We start from the raw sequence: 23,656 nt of genomic DNA on the forward strand, positions 1-23,656 counted from the left end.
GTCCCTTACCACTATGCAACACTGCAGCCTGTCTCAAAACCATTTTTAACTCTTTCTTTTAGGAGGAACTACACCAGCTCAGTGGGAGGACATTACAGGAACCACGCCCCTTACATTCATCAATGAGTGTGTGTCCTTTACCACAAACGTGTCAGCAAGGTAATCCAGCTTCCTCTTTATGCCTTGATGCCACAGATGCGATGGGTCCCATCTCACAAGAATGCCACCCCGCACAAAGCCCTGTGCACTCTGAACGAATTGTCTACACCAGAAGAACAGATCCCAGAGACCTAAATTAAATTACATTACATTATTGTCATTTAGCAGGCACTCTTACTTACATAGGTTAGAGTTTTTTAGTGTGTTTTCCATTCATGCAGCTGGTAAGTTACTGAGTTGGAATTGAACCAGCAACCTATCCTATCGCTTATCAGCCCTCCTCCTTACCCACTATGCTACACTGCCTACCTCAGATCAACACATATATCTATATCTCTGAGGGCTATTGAGTATTAGATGTTAATGTTACCACATTGTGGGGGATCTCTCCTAGTGATGTTTCTCTGTTTTCCTGGAGGTTCTGGCTCATAGACTGTCGGCAGATCCAGGAGTCTGTCACCTTCGCCACCCAAGTGTACCGGGAGATCATCTGTGTCCCCTACATGGCCAAATTTGTCATATTTGCCAAAACGCACGACCCCATCGAGGCGCGGCTTCGCTGCTTCTGTATGACGGACGATAAGATCGACAAGACCCTTGAACAGCAGGAGAACTTCACCGAGGTGGCCCGCAGCCGGGACGTAGAGGTGAGCCCGGGGAGCGGGGTGAGGTGGGGAGAGTGGCCCGCAGCCAGGACGTGGAGGTGAACGTGGGGAGGGGGCAGAGGGAGTGGGGTGAGGTGGGGAGAGTGGCCCGCAGCCGGGACGTGGAGGTGAGCCTGGGGAGGGGGTGAGGTGGGGAGAGTGGCCCGCAGCCAGGACGTGGAGGTGAACGTGGGGAGGGGGCAGAGGGAGTGGGGTGAGGTGGGGAGAGGAGCCAGAGAAGAGGCAGGGGGAGCAGGTGGTGAGGAAGGTTAGGGTTAGGGTTAGGGGAGGGCAGTGAAGGGGTTGGGGGAGGGGGTGAGGTGGTTGTGGGAGACAGAGTAGGGGCCAGATGGAGGCAGGGGCATGAGGGCAGGAAGGCTGAAAGGGGAGGGGGTGATACAGTGAAGGGGTTATCAGAAATACCCTGGGTCTGGGTCTGGGATCTTTTACAGGATCTGCAAAGCTTAACAGAGGGTTAGAGGAAGCCTAAACTTATAGCACTCAATAAAAACAGATGGAGAGGTGAGTACAGACCCATTTCATTGACAGCAAGTTACTTAAAATGAAACGTGCTTCCACAGGTCCTGGAAGGGAAGCCCATCTATGCAGACTGTTTTGGAAATCTGGTGCCACTTACGAAGAGTGGCCAGCATCATCTCTTCAGTTTCTTTGCTTTCAAGGAGAACAGACTTGCTCTCTTCATTAAAGTAAGTGGTGCCGCGATTACTGCTTTAAGTCGATTACAGCAAAGAGGGACTGCTTGTTTCAATGTACCTTGATCGCTTTATACATGTACCCATGCCTCTCTTTTTCAGCAGGAATTAATCCTAAAAACAAAAGTAAAAATTGATTGGTTGAGTTACTGCTTGATAAGATACATCCTGTGCTTGCAGGTTCGAGACAACACCCAGGAGCCTTGTGGCCGCTTGTCTTTCATGAAGGAGCCCAGGTCCTACCGAAGCCTGGCCCAAAACGCCATTTGCAACCTGAACATCACGCTACCTGCATACTCAAAGGTAATGACTGCAAATAGCTTGCAGGCAGAATGATCCACACCCTCTCTATCCTCAAAGGCAAGGGACTGCTGAACATTGGTAATAATTAATTAATGATCAGTGGTCTTATTCCTGTCCTTAGTCCAAGGTTAACAACTGTAATTTATTTTTGTTGCACGTACAGCATAACCCACTTAATATTCCCTCTGTCATCCAGAATAAATCTATGACGTTAGGTGAGGTGTGATTTTAACAGGTTTTGAATAATTACATAGCGTGTTTATCACCACAATGTCATGATGGGTTATTAATTTAAAGTATAGAAACTGACTTTAAGAGCACATAAATGATATATGGCATTTCTGAAAAAAAGAGCTCAGGTATGACAAGTTTGACCAGCATTATTTTATATTGTGACATCCCTTGAGTGTAAGTCTGCAGCTCTGTCTGGCTGTAATCAATGTTTCTATTGTTTTAAAGCTATACAACTAAAGGGCAAAAAGGGTATAATTGGGTACTGTGAAGGTTACAATAAATGGGTTTACTCATATTTGTTATATTGTACAAGTTCATTAAATGTAGGAACCAACAGTGAGTGGCAAGTGGTTTTAAAAAAACATGAGATCTTTGATGTTATGCAAGGTGATATTAACCGGGTTTGTCTGTATTTATTTCACGTTACCCATAATAATAAGTGTAATTTAATACCTTTGGTGATATGCATGACCTTAGTTACAAAAAAGATCATACAGCCACAGAATCTTCTCTCTTTTAGACATCTCACATCTTTTAACCTGAATTTTAAACCCCTCCCCCCACCAGCACCATAGCAAGCTGGCTGTTTCCAGATCTTCTCTGTTGCCGTGGTAACTTTGCTTTGCCTGCTCTTTCTTCCTCTTTCTTGCTGCTTCTTGTCGCTCTAAGGAGTCCGATTCAGACCAAGAACCTGATGAAGAGGTAACCCCTGTGCCACTTTTTCTGTTCCCCTCTAACCACTCTTGTCTTGTTTTTTTTCCCTCAGTTCAGTAAAATGATCTTACGGTTTGTGGCAGACCAGCCCCCAGCAGTTGTACAATCAGTTTTCTTTTTTTGGGGAGGGGGTGGGTGAGTTGGGAGTGGGGGGGGATAGGGAATCAGCTTGTGACTTTAATTAGGCAGCCCATGCAGGAGTTCTCAGACCAAAGCAATATTACCAAATGGTTACATGTTCCTAACGTATAGTTATTATCGTATGAGCCAATCAGTGTGGTGCCATGGAAGTTTCGTCTCAATGTTGCTTTAGCACTGATGTCAGTAACAAGGGAGATGTACGCTAATGCAGGGTACTTTGCTGCTGTGTCTTGCCTCTGTTGAGCTACACTACAGCTGTTGACAGGAATGTCTGTTCACTCATTTTACTCAATCAGATGAGACCAGATTTTCAGACCTTAATTTTTCATAGCTCCAGTTTGCTGTGTGAACTCGTCCATGCTGTGTAAAAAGAACTAATCTGAAAGCCAGAGTTTTTGTAGCTGTGAAGATTGTCATAGGATATCTGTAAATATTGTGTCGTCTTTTTAACAGCTCAAAGTAAGGTTGAAGCATGGATCTTGTTGTCCACTAAATGCATTTCCTTTATTGTGCTTTGCATTTGGTTGTTTTGATGGTGTTGTTTGAATCATAAAGAGTTTATTGAAATGATTTAACAGTGGGTTTTGTTTTGAATTTCTTTCTTGCAGACCAGCAGGACACATGAAAAATGTAAGCCATCTATTTTTACGGACATTGTAGAGTGATTTGTATCATAAAGTACTAAAATGTCATCAACTCTGCCTTTTATCTACTAACTTCCATGAGGATTACTTGACAGGAAACATTAATATCATGACATAGTGCAATACCGTTTGATATTGTGTGTTATGGTTGTTAACTAATATAGCATAACTTGTAGGCTTCCAGTACCACCCCTGAGTACTGTGCTGTGGCTAATGTGGTTCTTTGTCAAAGCCCTTTAAGTTATACATGTTCATCTAGTCAAAAACAAAAAAAAACAAACGTCCCCACCCCAACAGAAACCTATGCCTACTAAGAGGCATAATTCTGTCATGTTTTCATGTCTCACCAAAACCGACAGTATCCTCTTTTGGCTCGCCCCACTACAGCATGATAAGCCATTAATCACAGAGAGTTCAAAAGGAATACTGTCCACACATGTACACAAGTCAGTACCCATTCATAATGTGGTGACGTTGAAGTGAAGTTCTGTCCTAAGTATTGAACGTTTGTTTACTGTAATTCTGCAAAGCAACCTTTGATTCCACTTTCCCTTCCCCATCCCTAATTTGCCCTGCTCTCCTCTCCCCTCCCCTCCTCTCCCTTTACATCCTTTAGTTAGAAGCTGTTGTCCCTCTGTCCCATGAAACTATGAAATTATGTTCATGAATTGGAACATTACTGAACTTCTTTTAAATTCCTTTGCATCAGTATACTAGTGTACTTTATGCAGAATACAGTGTTAGAAAAATGTACTGTACTTAGAATAAAAGTACAAAAACATACATAGCCATACATACAATTAAAGATATGCGGATATATGTATGGAAATGTTAATGTATGTTTTACATACAGTTTGGTATCATGTTTCCTTAGTGTATGTTCTTTGTGGATAAATTTTAGTACGTACCTTAGTCTTACATGGATGGTGAAATCCTTCCCATGTTTAGTTTTCTGTTAGGAATATAAAAAAGTTACTCACCACACTATGCTGATATTTAACTCATTCCAGCATTATTTTCAGCAACAAACCTATTTTCACCTGGACTTAATCTGTCCCTTAATCGATCTAAATTCTCCTCACCGCTTCACTTATTTTCCACCTGACATCTGCATGCCAATACTGATCCTTTGCTTTGCATGGAAATAACTTGGCTTACATATACAGTATGCCTGTGTGTGTGTGTGTCTGGATGCTTGACCAACTTTTTGTTCGCTTAACATTCTTCTCTTAATTCTTTTCATTCACTTTCAGTTTTGATTTAGATCACAGTTGTTCCTCTCGTTACGTTTTCCATTTCCGTTTATTCGTTTTTTTCTGCTTTATATACTTATAATGCGTGATTTTTTTTTCTGTCTGTAGAAGGGGAGGTGGTGGGCCTTTGAAAAGGACCGCACCCCTTTTCATAGTGTACTGTATGTTCTATGGATAGAGGCTCAGACTTCCTTTAGTTGAAATGCCGGTTTGCAGCTGAGTCAGACTCCTGTAGTTGCCATAGCAACAGAAGAAGTGAATCCTCCTTGAACTCCTTGCTCAAACTTATAGGACACCATAAAACACATTCTGACAGTTTGCTATCACTGGCTTTCTTTTAGAGGAAAAAAATACCTTTTTTTTAAATGTTTGTGAAATTGGTTTTTTTTTTCTCTGTAGACATGAATCTGTTACATCTTGAACAATCTTGAGATGTCTGTCAGTGTGCGCTCCTGCTATGTATTTGTTCTGTTGTGTTTGTTGACCTGTGGGAGTCTGGGTTCCCTTTTGCTTTCTGTTTGTGTCGTTTCTTCTTTTAGATTTTTTTTTTCTCGCTTTTTGTGCCATGTGTGTGGATGTGCAGTTGTACAGATTGTGGATAAGCAAGTTATTTCCTGCCCATTCCCCCCCCCCATTTTATTTTTATTTATTTTTTTAAATCTTGTCAGCTTTGCTTTGCTGCCTTCCTGCCTCGGCGATCCTTGGGTCCACAAGTCATACCAACTCCACCCCTTTTTTCAGTTGATACTCCACCCTCTCCACCCCTTGAACCTGATACTCTGTACTGTTCCTATCCTGATCACGTTTCTCCAATCTCTGTTTCCTTTGATTTCCATTTTTGGTTTTTTACTTTAATTGTCCTTTTCAAAACACGAAGATGACGAGGAAACCGAATCCACAGAAACATCCGCCCTGAAAACACACTTGGTTCGAGACTCGCCCGCCCTTGCTAGCCCGGACTTACTCTCGGAGGTGTCCGAGATGAAACAGGACCTGATCAAAATGACAGCTATACTGACTACTGACTCCACAGAAAAATCTAGCTCCATTGATGGGGGCAGACTTGAGAAGGGGGTAGAGGAGGAGCCAGGAGAACCTTTTGAAATAGTTGAGAAGGTCAAAGAGGATTTGGAGAAAGTCAGTGAAATACTGAGAAGTGGAACATACACGGAACCAGCAATCGCAGAGTCAAAGGCGACAGGGGCAGCAGTGAGTCAGGCTTCGAGAAAGGATGAAGAATGGGTCCTCCTTAGTGACTGTGAGATTGAAGAGGCTAAACTCATGGCTTCCCTTGAGGTTCAGGAACCACTGCTGCAGGAAGTCAGAATCGATAGAGGAACTGCCCGACCGAAGACGGCGAAGGACATGTCTGGCATGGTCACATACCTGAGTGGTGAGCTCAGGGAGTACCTCCTGGACACGCCTGAGGCAGCTGCTCATTCACAAGAAGACGTGGTCCAGGAGAGGTTCACTGAGGTCATTGTGAGCAAGGATGGGAAGAAAGAAGTCTCTAAACAAGAAGACGCTAAACCATCTCCGGGTGAAATCAAAAAGCCGGCCAGGAAGAAGCTGCAGGACAGGAAGCAGACGGACGAGTCACACGCCCCTGGCTCTGAAGCAGAAATGCTCAGGGAGAGTTCAGAGGAGTCTCTCGATGGAGACGCTCTCCTGAGTGCTCCTGCTGCTCCAGCTCAGGCGCCCGTGTCACCAGTGGTGGAAGAGACCCCCATTGGATCCATTAAAGACAAAGTAAAAGCCCTTCAAAAGAAAGTTGAGGAGGAAGAAAAGGGACGAAAGAGAACGAGCAGCAAACCCTCCCCTGTGAGGATTGAGAGCAAAGCATCTCAATCGGTCAAAGAAAGTGTTAAAACGCAGGCGGCCCCACCTAAATCACCTAAATCGCCTAAATCTGAATCTGAGAGGCTGGAAGAGACCATGTCTGTTCGAGAGCTAATGAGAGCCTTTCAGACAGGGCAGGACCCATCGAAGAGAAAGTCTGGCCTTTTTGAGCATAAGGCCACACCCTCTAAGTCGGCACAGCCCAGTGTTACGCGTGTGACAGAATCCCATTCCGCCCAGTCCAAAACGACCGCGCGCACCACGGCAGCTCGATACTCTCAGGGACAGGAAGTAGCCGTGGACACCACAAAGCAGGACGAGCCACTCAAAGAGAGAGACTTACAGATCAGTCCAGACAGGAAGCACTCCAAGGACTTTAGTGCAGACATCAAAGCCGAGCTGGAAGACAATGCTGAATACCAACAGTTTAAGAAGGTGTCTGAAGGAGGCGAGGAAGATCATACTGCAGTGGCTGCAGACACGGGCTCCGCTGCCCAGCCTGACCTGACTATTGTGTTTCCACCTGAACGAGCCAAAGAAGAGGGATTTCTCCCAGACAGCACTATACAGAATGGTCAGCTTGAGGACAGCTCTGACAGCCTCAAGCACGAGGGTGTGGCTGACTCTCCCAGCGTCAGCCTAGGTGATGGCACTCCTCAGATGAGCTCTGAGGAGAGCTACAAGCATGAGGGCCTGGCCGAGACCCCAGAAACCAGCCCCGACAGCCTGTCCTTTTCACCTAAGAAAGCCGACCAGCCCATTCTTGAGAGGGCAGCGAAAAATGCGGCTGCTCTGCATGGCAAAGCCGAGGAGAAAGCGGAGATACTCGTGACCCAAAAAAGCGCGAGTGAGGTGAAAGGGGACACCTCCAAAGACAAATCCGAAAGCTTAGCTGCAGAATCCACCACCGGAGACTCCGGGGTTGTAACATTTGATGACCAGCAGTCGACAGAAATGACCCTCCCCACAGAAGAGGCGGACGATCAGACAACAAGTGAGTCCGTGTCTGGCCTCAAGGGTGAGGCAGGCTTCTTTGGGGATGAGCGCATTCCCATTGAAAAGGAAAGTGTGTTGGCCTCATCTAAGCCGTCTAAAGTTCAACTGCTCTCAAAGAGGACCTCTGACACTGTAGACACCTTTCTTAAAGATGGGGAAGCCTGTGACAGTCAGTTGTCCCCAGCTTCTGCTGGGGCAATGACTGAAAAGGCATCCCTATACAGTCACGGCAGCTTAGACCTGCCTCTCAGACAGCAAGACTCAGAGGCCCTCAGTCCCTTAGCCGATGATTCTCTTACCATAAGTCACAAGGACTCTTTGGAAGCTAGTCCAGTCATGGAAGATAACTCATCCCATAAAACCCCCGACTCCATCGAACCAAGCCCCACAAGGGAGTCCCCATGTCGGGACTCCTTAGAGAGCAGTCCTGTAGAACAGAAAACCAAAGCAGGTTTTCCTCCAGTTGAAGAGCAGTCCGGTGCGGCCGCTGGACACTCTTCACCCGCTAAGACTGATTTTCCCCCCGACCCCACGCGCAGTAGGCTCCTCAGAGACCCAGAGGGCAGTGCGGACGATGACAGTTTCGAGCAGACATCCCAAATAGAAAGTTCGGGTAAGAGCCCCCTCTCGCCTGACACCCCTAGCTCTGAGGAGGTAAGTTACGAGGTCAACCCCAAAACGCCAGAGCTCCAGGCCCTGTCACTGCCCTCAAAGCCGTCCGCCATTCCAGAAGATGCCGAGGAAGACGAGTCAGAAAGTAGCGACCCCAAAAAGAAATTCACCCCAGAGGAGGAAATGTTTAAAATGGCTGCGAAAATTAAAACGTTTGACGAAATGGAACAGGATGCCAAGAGTAAAAAAGGTGGTAGAAAAGATATCAAAACCTCAGACTCTTCAATCGTTTCTGAGATTGGAGGTGATAGCACCCAACCAATAGGAGTAGAGCCCCCAGATGAGAGAGTCTCAGAGAGTGAGCGTGAGCTTACCAAGTTCAAACAGGACTCAGAATTAGCTCTTTCTGTTGAACCCATTATTAAAGTGCAACCTCCCTCTCCTTTTCCAGCAGGTGTGCATGAGAGCCCTTTTGTGACTGAAGAAGTCCACCAAGCACCTACCAGCAGCACAGCGCGGGGAAAAGAAGCCACGGGGGGACCTCACTCTGTCTCAGAACACGTCTCCACTGACTGTCTAGTTTCAGACGTTCAGCTACACCTAAAAAAAGACAAATCAGTTACCGAAAGGGCGTCTGCAGCCGACTGTGTAGAACAGTCGCACGCGCCGCCGTCTGTCGAAATCCGTGTGGAGAAAAAAGAATTGCATTTGCAATCAGCCATTGTGTCCTCCTCCCGCACTGATGGGGCTGCAAACATTACTGACGAGCAGAAAGAGGAGTGCCTGAAAAAGCTGAGGGGAGTCAAAGAGGATTCTGGGGGAGGAAAAGAGAGTGAGGCAGACAGTCCACAGAGTCGTCCTGCAGTAGACAGCAAGGCTGAAGGCAACGTCACTGACGAGGTAAAAGGCGATCATTTAAGACATGCTAGGCCATCTGAGGTAGGTACAGGTAAAGATTCCTATAGAGGCGATTCTTTTTCTGCCCTTACAAGCGTGGGTCAAGAACAGGAGGTGTTCAAACCCGAAATCTGTATATACGATGACACGGAAGAAGACGAAGAGGAAGACGATGCCAAGGTGTCAGCCCCTAAAACGGAGTCGAAGGGGGTCACAGCAAGAGTGGAGAGAGACCCTGACCCCTGGAGCTCCATAAGGGAAGACGACGATGCCTTTGCAGCGCGCGTGAAGGAAGAGGAGCAGAAGATTCTGGGTTTAATGGTGGACCGGCAGTCCCAGGGGGCGACCCCGGACACGACCCCGGGGAGAACACCTACAGAAGAGGGAACGCCGACCAGTGAACCCAACCCTTTCTTATTCCAGGAAGGGAAGCTGTTTGAGATGACGCGAAGCGGCGCCATTGACATGACGAAGAGGAGCTACGAAGAGGAAGGCTTCGCTTTTTTCCAGATAGGCGAGCAGCCCATAGAGGAGGCCTTGGAAGAAGGTAGAGAAGATGCCATCTACGCCGAGGCCTCTGAAGCAGAAGGAATTGTCAACCTTTCCCTGGAAATCAGGGCTGACGAAGATGATAAAGAGGAAAAAGATGTGGCTGATTCCACAAGCCACGAGGCAGCCGTGACTGAAGAAGATCAGACAGCGAGTGGGCCTGCCTCAGCCACAAAGTCAGACGCAAAGTCTCGAATCCCAATCAAAATGGGGATTTCTGCTTCGGCTAAGTCCACAAAGAAAGACCCCCAGGTCGTGGAAGCAGAAGAGAGCCCTACTGAGGCTGAGCCCTGTACCACAGACCCAGTGGTAACTTGCACAGAAACAGCCTTCTCGACTGTCACCAGGTCTGTATCCCGAGAGCAGGAGGCAGAGTCATCTGACTCCTCTCCAGAGGATCAGCATTCAGTTATTGAGCTCCCTAAGGAGACAACAGTGCCTCCTAGGGGTGAGAAGGTGTCAGAAATCCCAGCCAAGGCCACCTCCCCAGCCTCCTCATCAGCCACTCTTCAGAAGGCTGCCCCCTCAGTGCAGGAGGAAACGAAGCCCAAATCGAGAATACCGGTCAAAGCCAGCTCGCTTCGGCCTGAGCCCGGCACCGACCCATCAGTCAGGCGTGCAGAATCTCTCAAGGACAAAAAGTGTAAGATACCCATAAAAATGGATCCGAGGAGCAAGTCTGAGACAGATGCAGGTCCCTCCGGGGATGCCAAATCCAAAAGGTCTTCCGTGGCCAAGAGCTATTGCGAGGGAGAGTCTCCGAAAACGAACATTCGCTCAGAGAGCGACGATTCTTCCACCAAGCCCAAGACATTCCACTCCAGGCTTCCTGTAATGAGTAAACCTGGACAGAAATTCCACACTTCCACTCCAGCCAAAGAGAACAAAGAGCAGTTCTTTGAGTCATACAAGCATTCCATTGAGTTTTTTGAGGAAATAAGTGATGAGGCAGCAAAGCTAGTGGAAAGGCTGGCACAGGCAGAGAACGAGCAAGAGGCCACCGTTTCTGACGATGAGAGCAGTACCTTAGACGCCTCGGTCATAGAGAGTGAGACTTTTCCCGAAATGCAGTTTCCTCTTCCCGAAGACGTCTTTGACATGAGACCCCTCTGGGACGATTCTGTGGAGACACAGATGCAACGAATTCCCAGTGAAAATGCCAGAGGCCAAAGTCAAGGTACCTCCCAGCACATGGGGCTCTCTCTCTCTGTGCCTCTGCACGCTAGCGATTAAAGTGCTCTCTCTCTTCTAGCTAAGGCTTAAGCTTTTGTGATTGCTTCTGTGCTGTTCTGAGCTGTGTTTGTGTTTGTGACTGTCTCTTTTCCTTATATGTGTTTGGAAAATCTCAAGATTGACTTAAAGGCTTGCTAACGAAATTGGGAAATTCTTATCTTTAATATTTCAAATTTCGAAAACATATAGGGATCTTCTTTTCCACTTTGGATTCCCTATGTCCATTGCCTTATGTCTAATCATTTACTACGTCTAAGGACATAGTATCTGATTATTTAAAGCATTTTTACCACAGAACAGACCCTTTGACCATTAGTAAGATTAAAAGGAACAGAGAAATAGAGAATGTTTTTTCTCTTTTTAAAGCGACTCAGCCATAATCATTTTACTGCACAACTGCCATGGTTTGCCGAAATGCTGCATTTTAATTTTTGGAACGGCCTCATTTTTTGTTTTCAGGATTATGAAATTAAATGAACAATGATCATTTTCATCATTAATAGAATATGAGACCACATTTTACATGGTAATCGCCTTGCACCTATGTAGAACCCTGTATGTGTTACGTAATGTAAGTACATTACATACATACATGTGGAGGAATTTCCACACAGTAAGTATTGTGTAATAAGGTGCACTTACATCGTACTTACATAGTACTTACGTATGTAATTACACAGGTGCAGGGCCATAGGAATGTAAAGTATTATCAGAAATTAATATATGTAATGCCATCAAACTATAATAAGAGGGATCAAAGACATTGTAGAAGCATTGTAAGGAGTTGTAATCCATCCCAATTTAGCTATTATAAGCAAGTCATCGCAGTTCTACTGAATAGGACTGCTTCATTCATTTTTTGGCTGATGGCCACTGAAGTAATTGGCAGTATGTCATGCTTAAGTGCGCATTAAAAAAAAAATGGAAAGCCGGCAAAGATACATTTTTTTTTTTGTCCGCAATGTGAATTTTCTCTGTGTGGCAAATCTACAAGGACCTGCTGACCTTTGCCTGCTCTGTTGTGGTGACATTTACAGTAGATCCACAGGATGAAGTGGAGTGGAGAGAGGAGAGGTTGGCTATCATTGCTGACCACCTAGGCTTCAGCTGGATGGGTGAGTGGATATCCGCACGTCTTGCTTGCTGCTTGGTTCGGCGCGGTGCTTTCCGTCGGGACTGCTTTAGCGGCGGTTTTTCATTGGATTACTTTCTTCACGGTTCATGAAAGTAACCGTGTTCATGAAATTAATCGTGGCCTAAAAAAAAATCGTAGCAACATCAGTGAAAAGGATGAAAGTTGATCTTTTCATAGTCAATATGTGCTGTTCAGGAACAGAATGTGCTGTACAGGAACATCACTGTGTGTGTGGGTAGAAGAAGTGGAAGAAGTTCAATTTTTTACAGATAAACAGGATGGTCCTGGTTTATGTCCTCAAGATACATTATAAACGAAATAACCCAGAGCTGCTGTTAATATCAGTTTTTTCTTACCTGAGATTGGGCTGCATGTGTTGTAGTTGGATAAATTTGGAAAGATATGTCTTTGAAGAGGAAAAGCACCACACCTGGTGTTCAAGAGCCACTCTCACAGTGTTAATTACAATAATCATAACACAATAAACAGTTCATAATAAATGGCATTTGGATTCATTCACAGTGAATTCACAGTGAGTATGTTGTGTTTATGTAAACTGGATTTTAAAACATTCTTCATCAAAATGGTCAAAGTTTCTTTTTTGCTCTTCATGTACTATAGAGCTGGCACAGGAACTGGAGTTTAGCGAAGACCAGATTGATCAGATAAGAACAGAGAACCCCAATTCCCTGCAGGACCAAAGCCACGCCCTATTGAAGTACTGGATGGAGAGAGAGGGGAAGCATGCCACAGGTAGGCATTTCCTTTATAATTTGTTAACTTTTTAAACCTTCCCACCATCAGAAGTAAAGATTGGGCTGAAACATGAGCCTGCCCCCTGGTTTCATAATGTTGTTATTTTTTTTGGAGATTCTCTTTTCCAGAGCCACTTACATTACATTAGAGTTTGCATGTTGTCCATTTGTACAGCTGTATATTTACAGAGGAAATTCTGGGTTAAGTTCAAGGGTACAGGAGTAGTGTCCCAGCAGGGAATCCAATCAGCAACCTTTGGTTATGAGTTCTGCTTCTTTCCACCGTGCTACACTCCTCTGAATGACATCGGAAAAATAGCACACGCATACTTTAAAATGACCTCAGCCACGTGGGCTGCCTTATTTGTCTCTCTTTTTCATGAGTTGAGTGCTAGTTGTACATTTCATGGCATCGGCATAATATGTAATAAATGCATTATGGAAACAGCACTGTAGAGTTTCAAATTACTGCTGTGCACTGTATTGTGTATATACTGCAATGTGGTCAAATTTTAAATGTGGTGTTCTGCAAAGGATAATATTTGTTATGGTGACAACTGGTACATTATTTTTATAATTAATTAAACCATTACTCTTTATTAAGTCGAATGATCTTTCTTACATGCTTCCCCTTTCTAAACAGAGAGTACTCTGATAAAGAGACTCACAAAGATAAACCGCATGGATATTGTGCACCTCATCAAGTCCAGTCAAGAGCAGTCCTCAGGGACCTATGCAGAAATTGAGAAGACCATAGCACTGGATCATAGTGAAGGTACATTAAAAGATGATCCAATTCTTTACTCAGCACAAAAAAAACAGAGCTTGCATAAATTCAGCTGAAATTCTTGCTGCAATTGCGAGATTGTATGTTCAAATAATCATCAATTGCAGTAATTGTAACGCTTCACGATTTGAATGTGCGTGTGTACTTGTGTGCGTTTCCGTGTGTGTGTCTGTCTCCAGGTTTCTCTGCGCTTCACGAGGACATCGACAGTCCCAGGCCAGCGCGGCGTGCAGACACCTCCCCCAGACAGCCTGGGTCTGGGCCCCCCGTGGTGTCACAGGAAGACCTCTCTGCCAGTATCTCGTCCCTCCCCGAGACCACTCCCCGGGGAGACACCGACGTCTCTGTGACAGGCCTGCTGAGACACACGCAGAAGGAGAAACTGCAAGCTGACCTACAGGCACAGTATGTGATGTCATCACTCAGTCACTACACTCTGTTTGTTATAGTAGTAAGGAACTGCCTCAGACAGCATGATAATAACAAAAGTTTTAAGAATACTGCACAAAAATTTGACAAGTTCATAATGACTGACTTGCAAAAACAACAGGAGACAAACCACTGTACAAATCAGTCACGTACATTTTTGTAATGTCTTAATTTAGACCACAAAAATGATAATGCTTATTTCTGTTGTCGTAAGTAAGATTTTCTTTGACGTGTTGCATTTTATATTTGATGCAAATATGATTTTTAGCTCAGTTCAGTTTAATTAACTTTGCAGTCAACTAGGGAGCCTCGAAATTTAGGCAAAACACCTCATCACCTCATCTTCTGTGCATAGCATGTGTACTTCAGTAGAGGACTATTCTTCACTCTCAATAAGCCAATGCTGATAAACTGCATCATATTTGTGTCCATTTCAGTGTTACCAGTGGCACAACCAAGCTTGATTCTGAGATGGGAAAAGCAGAGAAGAAGCACGTTGGTTCTATCAAACAAGTAAGTCCTTTCTTCACAGTGTACAGAACTGTGCCCTGGAACCTCCAGCCGCAGGCATATGACCCAGTGTACAAAGAAAAAAGCACCTCCAAAGAGCCATCAGGGGGCACCCTTGTGCCCTCACACCCTGGTTCTGTCGAGCCCACTCAAGCTGTTGGGCAAGATAGCAGTGAGCAAAGCGTAGTATTGCCTGGGCTCTCCCAAGCCACACCCAGTGATGATGATAGGTTGTCATCTGACATTCACAAGGATGAACCCATATCTATCAGGGACTTTGGGGACACCTTGCTGGAGTCTGACCGAGCCGAGCCAGACTTCAGAGAGTTATCGGTGGAGTTGAAACAAAGCCCTCAAGACCATACTTACGTCTCGACCGCGTCGTTCAACATTACCCCCAAATCTAGGCAGCGGTTGTCTGAAAAGGTGAGCCTCGTGGCTGACAAAGGCCTCACACTGGCTAAGTCAGCTGAGGTTGCTGAGGCTGCAGCCAAATCTAGCCCTCCGAGCCAAAGGCAGGCGTTCACACAGCAGCACATTGACGAGATATCAGAGAAATTCTACAGAACCCTTTTTGGGCACGAAGTGGTGTTACTCGAGTCCACCACTGAGGATGCTGGTCCAAAATTGCCTTCTTCCAAACAGGAATGCAAAGAACCTGAAAGCCACTACAGACAGACACCCCCTGAACTGGGTGATGTACAAGGAAAGTTTACAGCCACTGCTGTCCTCACAGATGACTCACCTTCCTCCATACCTATAATTGATGTAGATGAAGCGACTTTGCGTCTAGCTCAGGCCACACCTGAACTCCAGGTGAAACCTGCCAGCTTCAGCCAAGATGCTTATGGCTTGCCTGCATTGGCTCATAGGCCTACCTCACCTGAGTTGAATCAGAGTTCCCTCAGAGTTGGAACACCACCTTTGTTGGGTGAGACATTGTCTGACACTCCCCAAGCTTCTGTGGCATTTGAAGGTAAAGGGAAAATGGAAACACTCTCTAACCCTGAATTTGTTCAGATAACATATGACACAAGTACAGAATGCCCAAGTTCTCCTGCAGCCCCTCTTCTCATTGAACATAGAGCCCAACCACAAAAATTTACCACACCAGTGACAGAGCACAGTGGTGAATTATTCATGCCAGTAACTAGGTACAGACCACCCTCACCTCTGTATCAAGAAACCGATCGTGAAGGTCTGCCAGATTCAGCTGCATCTCTATCGGAGTATAGAACATCTACACCTGAATCCATTACTGTAGGAACTCAGTTTAGGTCACTGTCACCTGACTCAGACTCTGAATGTATACCTGAACTAACAATGCTAATAACTGAATGTAGACTGCCATCACCTGAATCAGTAATATCAGTGAATGACTACCGTTCATTATCACCTGACTCACCAATACCTGAATATAGGCCTTCAACACCTGACTCGTCAGTGATATGGACTGAATACAGACCTTCATCACCTGAATCAGTAGAATCGGTGACAGAAGATAGGCGACTCTCACCTGACTCACCTATACCTGAATATAGGCCCCCATCCCCTGTACCACCAGTAATTGAATATAAAATACCACAAATAACCACATATGTCACAAGAGTCTTACCAGATTCAGGGGTACCAGGAATTGAATATAGACCAACTTCACCTGAATCAATGATGTCTGAGGCTGAGTGCAGGGTATTAACCCCTGAATCAATTACATTTGACACAGAATACATAGATAGACCTGTATCCCCAGAATCAATTGATGAATACAAACCTATAACACCTGAATCTGAATACAGAGCAATAACCCCAGAATCAGTGATGTTTGACACAGACTATACATGTAGACCCATATCTCCTGAGTCATTTATTGAATATAGAGAGATTCCATCTGAATCAGTCACATTAGAAGATGAAGATAGGTCTCTGTCACCTGACCCAATGAGGTCAGAAACTGAAGACAGACCACTGTCACCTGAATCACTCGCTGAAAATAGATCAGTATCACCTGATTTAGCAATGCTAATGACTGATTTTAGACCAACATCACCTGAATCAGTAAAATCGCTTGATGAATACAGATCATTATCACCTGATTCACCAATACCTGAATGTTGGCCTCCTTTATTGCAGTCAACAGTACTATGGGCTGAACACAGACCTTCATCACCTGAATCAGTGGAATTGCTGACAGAAGATAGGCGACTCTCACCTGACTCACCTATACCTGAATATAGGCCCCCATCTCCTGTACCACCAGTAATTGATTATAAAATACCACAAATAACCACATATGTCACAAGAGTCTTACCAGATTCAGGGGTTTCAGGAATTGAATACAGACCAGCATCACCTGAATCAGTGATGTCTGAAGCTGAGTGCAGGGCATTAACCCCTGAATCAATTACATTTGACACAGAATACATAGGTAGACCAGTATCCCCAGAATCCATTGATGAATACAAACCTATAACACCTGAATCAGTAACATATGAAAATGAAAAAAGACCACTATCACCTGAATCAGAAGTATCAGAACATGAAGATAGACCACTATCACCTGAATCTATACCTGAATATAGACCACTGTCACCTGAATCAGCAATGCTAATGAATGATCTTAGACCATCATCCCCTGAGTCAGTATCATCATTGCATCAGTACAGGTCACTGTCTCCTGACTCACCAATACCTCAATTTAGGCTGGCATTCTCTGAGTTTGTAACACCAGTAGGAGAATACAGGTCATCCTCTCCTGAATCAATAACATCAGACATTGAATATGAATTACAATATACTGAATTTATAACCTCTGAAGGTAGACCATCATCACCTGAATCTGCAGGATCAGTAAATGAATACAGAACACTATCACCTGATTCCCCAGTTCCAGAATACAGACCATCACTTCCTGAATCTACAGCGTCAGGATATAGATCATCATCACCTGAATCAGTAATATCAGACATAGAGTATACGCCATTATCTCTCAAGTCATTAGCCACTGAATATAGACCGCCATCCCCTGAATCAGTAATATCTGAAACTGATTTTGAAGAAATGCCACCTGAAACTGTGCTCGCTGAATATACTTATTCTGAATGTAGACCAATAAGCCCTGAATCTGTGATGTTAGTAAGTGAACTCAGATCCTCATCACCTGAAGCATTTGCATCTGTTACTGAAAACATCATGGCACCCTCTGAATTAGCTACACCAGCACAAGAAGATAAACTGTTAATACCTGCAGCAGTGATACATGAATATAGGCCACCAGCACTTGAATTACCAACATTAGTGCCAGAGGTTAGACAGCTAACACATGAACTGACTACATCAGAGCCTGAATATAGATCATCAGATAAATCATCTGAATCAACATTACCTGAAACTGTTCTCGCTGAATGTAGGCCGCCATCATCAGAAGGATTAATTACACCAGGAACGGAGTGTAAACCAAAACCACTTGAATGCGCAGAGTTAGTGAGTGACCATAGACCGCCATCACCCAAACCAGTTCCATGTGTGCGTGAAGATAGCAAATCAGGTGCTGAATTACAAAGACCACCACTCAAATACAGCAAGATAGAATCTGAATCAACCACACCAATACAAGAATACAAAGTATTAAAACCAGAAACACCTACATCAGTACCTGAATATAGTCCATTAACCTCTGAATTAACTACATCACCCCCTGACTACAGGCTAGTAGACACAGCCTTGCCCCACAAGCTCATTTCCAAGCTATATGACCCACTTTATCAAGGATTCTTCTGGAATAAGCAAGTTGTCCACATTCCATTGAAACTGAAGGAATTTGCTGATAATACTACACAAGACAGTGTTGATGAGAGCTTAATATCACCTGAGCTCTTCAGAACAACACCTGGTATTGAGATGGTGTTACTTAGACCTACTGAAATCCAACCAGACAGCAGTGAGCATGGACAGATATCTCCTGAATATAGACCCCTTTCTCCAGAATCAGTGACCTCAGAAGCTGAATATAGACCCCTGTCCCCTCAGTCAGCAATGTTAATGACTGATTTTAGACCATCATCACCTGAATCAGTGGCATCAGTACAAGTATACAGGTCATTGTCACCTGACTCACCAATACCTGAATATAGGCCTTCAACACCCGAATCATCAATGTTGTGGACTGAATATAGAGCTTCATCACCTGAATCAATGCCTTCGGTTAATGAACATAGACCACTCTCACCTGACTCACCTTTGCCTCAGTATAGGCCCCCATCACCTGTGCCACCAGTAATTGAGTATAAAATGGCAGAATTTAACACACAAGTCAGCAAATATAGAGCCTTACCAGATTCTGCTGTATTAGGAACTGAATATAGAGCAGTGTCACCTGAATCAGTGACATTTGAAAGTGAATGCAGACCAGTAACCCCTGAATCAACATGTTCAGGAGCTGATTACAGAACTATATCACCTGAATCTTTTAAACAATATAGATCTATATCACCTGAATCGGTAGAATTTGATTTTGGTGCTAGACCTTCATCACCTGAATCAGTACTGTCAGAAACTGGAGATAGACCACTGTCACCTGAATCATTGACAGAGTATAGACCTCTATCACCTGGGTCAGCAATGTTAATGGCTTATAAAAGGCCATCATCACCTGAATCAGAAACATCAATGGATGAATACAGGTCATTATCACCTGACTCTCCAATACCTGAGTATTCAGATCCAGTCCAACGCATCAGTGATTCTTCTTTACCTGAATCATCAATGCTTTGCACTGAATATAGAGCTTCATCACCTGAATCAACAGTATCAGTAACAGAACACAGAAGGCTCTCACCTGATTCACCTATACCTGAATATAGGCCTCCATCACCAGTACCACCAGTAATAGAATATGAAACACCAGAAATAACTACATATGTTGTCCAGCATAGAGGCTCACCAGATTCAACAGAATATAGACCATTATCACCTGTATCATTTACATCAGATACTGAATACAGATCAATAACCCCTGAATCAATGACATTTGATACAGAATACATAGGTAGATCAATATCTCCAGAATCAATTACCAAAGACAGACTAATATCACCTGAACCTGTAATATCAGAAATTGAAGACAGACCGTTATCACCTGAATCAGTAGAATCAGAAATTGAAGAGAGACCACTATCACCTGACTCTATACCTGAATATAAACCATTGTCACCAGCATCAGCAATGCTAATGAATGATCTTAGGCCATCCTCCCCCGAGTCATTACCATCAGCGAATGAATTCAGGTCCCTGTCACCTGACTCACCAATACCTCAGTTTAGGCAGTCATTCCATGAGTTTATAACACTACTATCAGGGCATAGGTCATTTTCGCCTCCTGAATCAGTAACATCAGACACTGAATATGAATCACTAGATGATGAATTGATTGTACTCACTGGACATAGACCATCATCACCTGAATCTGCAGGATCAGTAAATGAATATAGACCACTATCACCTGATTCACCAGTTCCAGAATACAGACAATTACTTCCTGAATCTACAGTGTCAGGATATAGATCATCATCACCTGAATCAGTGATGTCAGACATGGAGTATACACCATTATCCCTTGACTCATTAGCTGCTGAATATAGACCACCATCCCCTGAATCAGTAACATCTGAAACTGTATTTGAACAAATATCACCTGAAACTGTGCTCACTGAATATACACAACCATCAGCAGAATCAAGCAGACCAGTTTCTGAAGGTAGACCAACAAGAACTGAATCTTTAATGTTAGTAAGTAAACTCGAACCCTCATCATTTGAAGTAGCTCCATCTGTATCAGACAGTCAACTGTTAATGCTTGGATGGGATACAAAAGTACCAGAATATAGTCCAATGGCACTTGAATTAGAACACTTAGATAGACCACTATCACCTGAATCTATACCTGAATATAGACCACTGTCACCTGAATCAGCAATGCTAATGAATGATCTTCGACCATCATCCCCTGAGTCAGTATCATCAGTGAATGAATGCAAGTCACCTGACTCACCAATACCTCAATTTAGGCTGGCATTCCATGAGTTTATAACACCAATAACAGGATACAGGTCACCTTCTCTTGAATCAATAATATCAGACATTGAATATGAATCACAATATACTGAATTTATAACCTCTGAAAGTAGACGATCATCACCTGAATCTGCAGGATCAGTAAATGAATATAGACCACTATCACCTGATTCCCCAGTTCCAGAATACAGACCATCACTTCCTGAATCTACCATGTCAGGATATAGATCATCATCACCTGAATCAGTGATGTCAGACGTAGACTATACACCATTATCTCTTGAGTCAATGAATGATCTTAGACTGTCATCCCCCGAGTCAGTATCATCAGTGAATGAATACAGGTCTCTGTCTCCTGACTCACCAGTACCACAGTTTAGACAGTCATTCCCTGAGTTTATAACACCAATAACAGGATTTAGGTCATCTTCACCACAATCAGTAACATCAGATGCTGAATATGAGTCACTATATTCTGAATCTTCAGTGATTGAATGTAGAGCATCGTCACCAGAATCAGCAAAATCAGTAAATGAATACAGACCCCTGTCACCAGATTCACCTGTACCTGAATTTAGACCATTGCTACCCCAATCTACAGTGTATAGGTCAGGATATAGGTCATCTTCTCCTGAATCAATAACATCTGACGTGGAGTATACATCATTATCTGTTGAATCATTAGCTGCTGAATATAGACCGATGTCACCTGCATCAGTAACTTCTGAAACTGAATGTGAACCAGTGCCACCTAAAACAACCATGCTTACTGAATATAGACAGCCATCAATAGCATCAGTCAGACCAGATTCTGAATGTAGATCAATACTACTCGGATCTGCAATGTTAGTAAGTGAATACAGACCTCCGTCACCTGAAACAGCACCATCTGTCCCTGAATATAGCAAATTAGTCTCTGAATTAACAATACCATTACCTGAAAATAGACCACATGAATCAGCTGGCTTTACACCTGAGTATAGTCCAGCAACACCTGATTTGGCTGCATCTGTACTTGAATACAGCCCATTAACCTGTGAGTTGAATACGTCAGGCTCTGAACACAGGCTAATGATTACAGACTTTCCACAGAAGCTCATCTCCCAGGTGTATGACCCACTGTACAAAGTTAAGCATAGAAGGAGAAAACTGGGCTTCACACTGGTATCCCTGAAACTGAAGGAATCTGTTGAAGATAGTAGGCAAGATTGTGCCATAGAGAGCTCATCATTGCCTATGATCTTTGATGCCTCACCTGGTGATGAGCTGGTACCATCTGGACCCAAAAGAGCCCAGTCAGACAACAGTGAGCATGAACCTATATCTCATTTGTATAGATCACAATCAGCAATGTCAGAAACTGAATATACACCACTGCCAACTAAATCAATAATGTTAATGACAGATATTAGACCCTCATCACCTGAATCAGTTTCAACCAAATTCCATGAAACACTTGATGAATCCACACAAATAACTGATGGCAATACTGCAACACCACATTTACACAAAGGCATTGTGAAAAGGTCTGAGACTGAACTAATCACTGAAGTCAAATTGGACTCACCACAGCTTGAGAAACCCGTTGAGCTTGATTTGAGTCAGGAATCACCTGAGTTTGAGACAAGACCCACTGAGCTCAGCAGGCCCTTAACTGAACATGAACATTCTAGAGGAGGCACACTCACAGTAGGTCTTGAATCACCCAAAGGAGAGCATTTAGCATTACTGGAATCAGAACAAAGAGGGTTGGATTTGTGTCACATGCTATCTGAACGAAATAGAGTGGTGTTTGACACCACCATATTGTCTGAGCAGCAGGATGACCAATCACCAATATCAGCAACCGAATCACCCACTAGTGTGATTTCATCCTCACCTGCACTGAGCGAATCTCTCTCGAAGCCAAGCCAACTTATCTTTGGATTCCTCGAGAGCGGTGACAAATACGGCCTTGATTCACTTGAGCCCACTTCCAAGGATAGATCAAAATTAGCAGAAATCCCGACAGCCGGCACTGCCTACAGGCAAGTGTGCAGACAAGAGGCTCACACCGATGGACGGACAAGTGGACCAGGAAGCCCAGACCAAGGAATCACAGAGTTCACCTGGAATACTGCCAAGCTGAGTGAAGAGCGAGAAGGACCCTCAGGAAGGGAGGGTTGTGGAGCCACCCCTATTATGCTTGAGGAAGCGGTTCCAAGAGTACACGAAGAGGAGGTCCTGTGCTTCCACACTGGCATTCTATCAAGCCAAGAGGCCCCAGAGAGGGTAAGAGTGTGAGCATGACCCTGACCTACTGCCCAGCTTGTCACATGCACAGGAAGAATGCAGTAACAAAACACTTTTATAGAGGATTAAAGGAACGGTGTGTACAACGCAGACACCCTTGGAGTCTCTAATTTTCACTAATACGTTGGGTTTAAAGGTTTACATTTTGCAGCATGTATGCATAAGCACAGTGTGCTGGTTTGCAGTGACAAAGTCCCAGTCCGATACCGTGCTTTCTTTCGGCCTTAAACATTGCATGATTTGTTTCTCAGTCTTTGGGAGCCATCTTCTGTAATAACCTTTTGAGATTCTTTAGTGGAAATGACGTCTGACTGCGTGTGGATCGTTATACTGGTCCGAAGGTCTCTTATGTGCCTGTCCTGTTTTTGATGCTCAGTGATTCATTGATCTGTGGTGCAGGTTTTTGAACTTTAGTTTTGGAAGAGCCTAGTCTAAGAGGGTACCAGATCACCCATAAATCACCCTCACCACCCTTCTGATCTGAAGCCAGTTAAATAATTAATTTAGAAAGATTAGGCATGTTGATACATTTCAAGCTAATGTTAAGATTTCAAGTTTAAACAAGTAAATACTGAATTAGCCAAGTATCATAATTTCATGTACAGGTACAGTAAGCCTAGGTTCAGATGTGGGTGATAAGGGTAAATAATGGGATCTCCAAAGCCAAGTTTAGTAGGTCTGATATGTAACAGCCACCTATGAAGAGAGAATACTTGTAATCTGTTGCTGTTTTTTGAGGTTTGGAATT

The 23,656-nt window shown here is 44.1% G+C and overlaps 1 protein-coding gene across 1 annotated transcript in view; it reads left to right on the forward strand.

The window, feature by feature from the left end:
* ank2b (ankyrin 2b, neuronal) overlaps window positions 1–23,656 on the forward strand; it is a 99,807-nt gene that overhangs the window by 68,264 nt on the left and 7,887 nt on the right. Inside the window, exons 37-49 of the mRNA XM_036550766.1 lie at window positions 63–159; window positions 578–806; window positions 1,385–1,510; window positions 1,697–1,819; window positions 2,723–2,755; window positions 3,517–3,538; window positions 5,683–7,638; window positions 8,707–10,875; window positions 11,969–12,046; window positions 12,688–12,819; window positions 13,465–13,596; window positions 13,788–14,013; window positions 14,475–22,887. Coding sequence (XP_036406659.1) covers window positions 63–159; window positions 578–806; window positions 1,385–1,510; window positions 1,697–1,819; window positions 2,723–2,755; window positions 3,517–3,538; window positions 5,683–7,638; window positions 8,707–10,875; window positions 11,969–12,046; window positions 12,688–12,819; window positions 13,465–13,596; window positions 13,788–14,013; window positions 14,475–22,887 — 13,736 coding nt within the window. The remainder of the gene's footprint in view (window positions 1–62; window positions 160–577; window positions 807–1,384; window positions 1,511–1,696; window positions 1,820–2,722; window positions 2,756–3,516; window positions 3,539–5,682; window positions 7,639–8,706; window positions 10,876–11,968; window positions 12,047–12,687; window positions 12,820–13,464; window positions 13,597–13,787; window positions 14,014–14,474; window positions 22,888–23,656) is intronic.

The sequence above is a fragment of the Megalops cyprinoides genome, chromosome 18, assembly GCF_013368585.1.
Source record: "Megalops cyprinoides isolate fMegCyp1 chromosome 18, fMegCyp1.pri, whole genome shotgun sequence".
Classification (NCBI taxonomy): Eukaryota; Metazoa; Chordata; class Actinopteri; order Elopiformes; family Megalopidae; genus Megalops; species Megalops cyprinoides.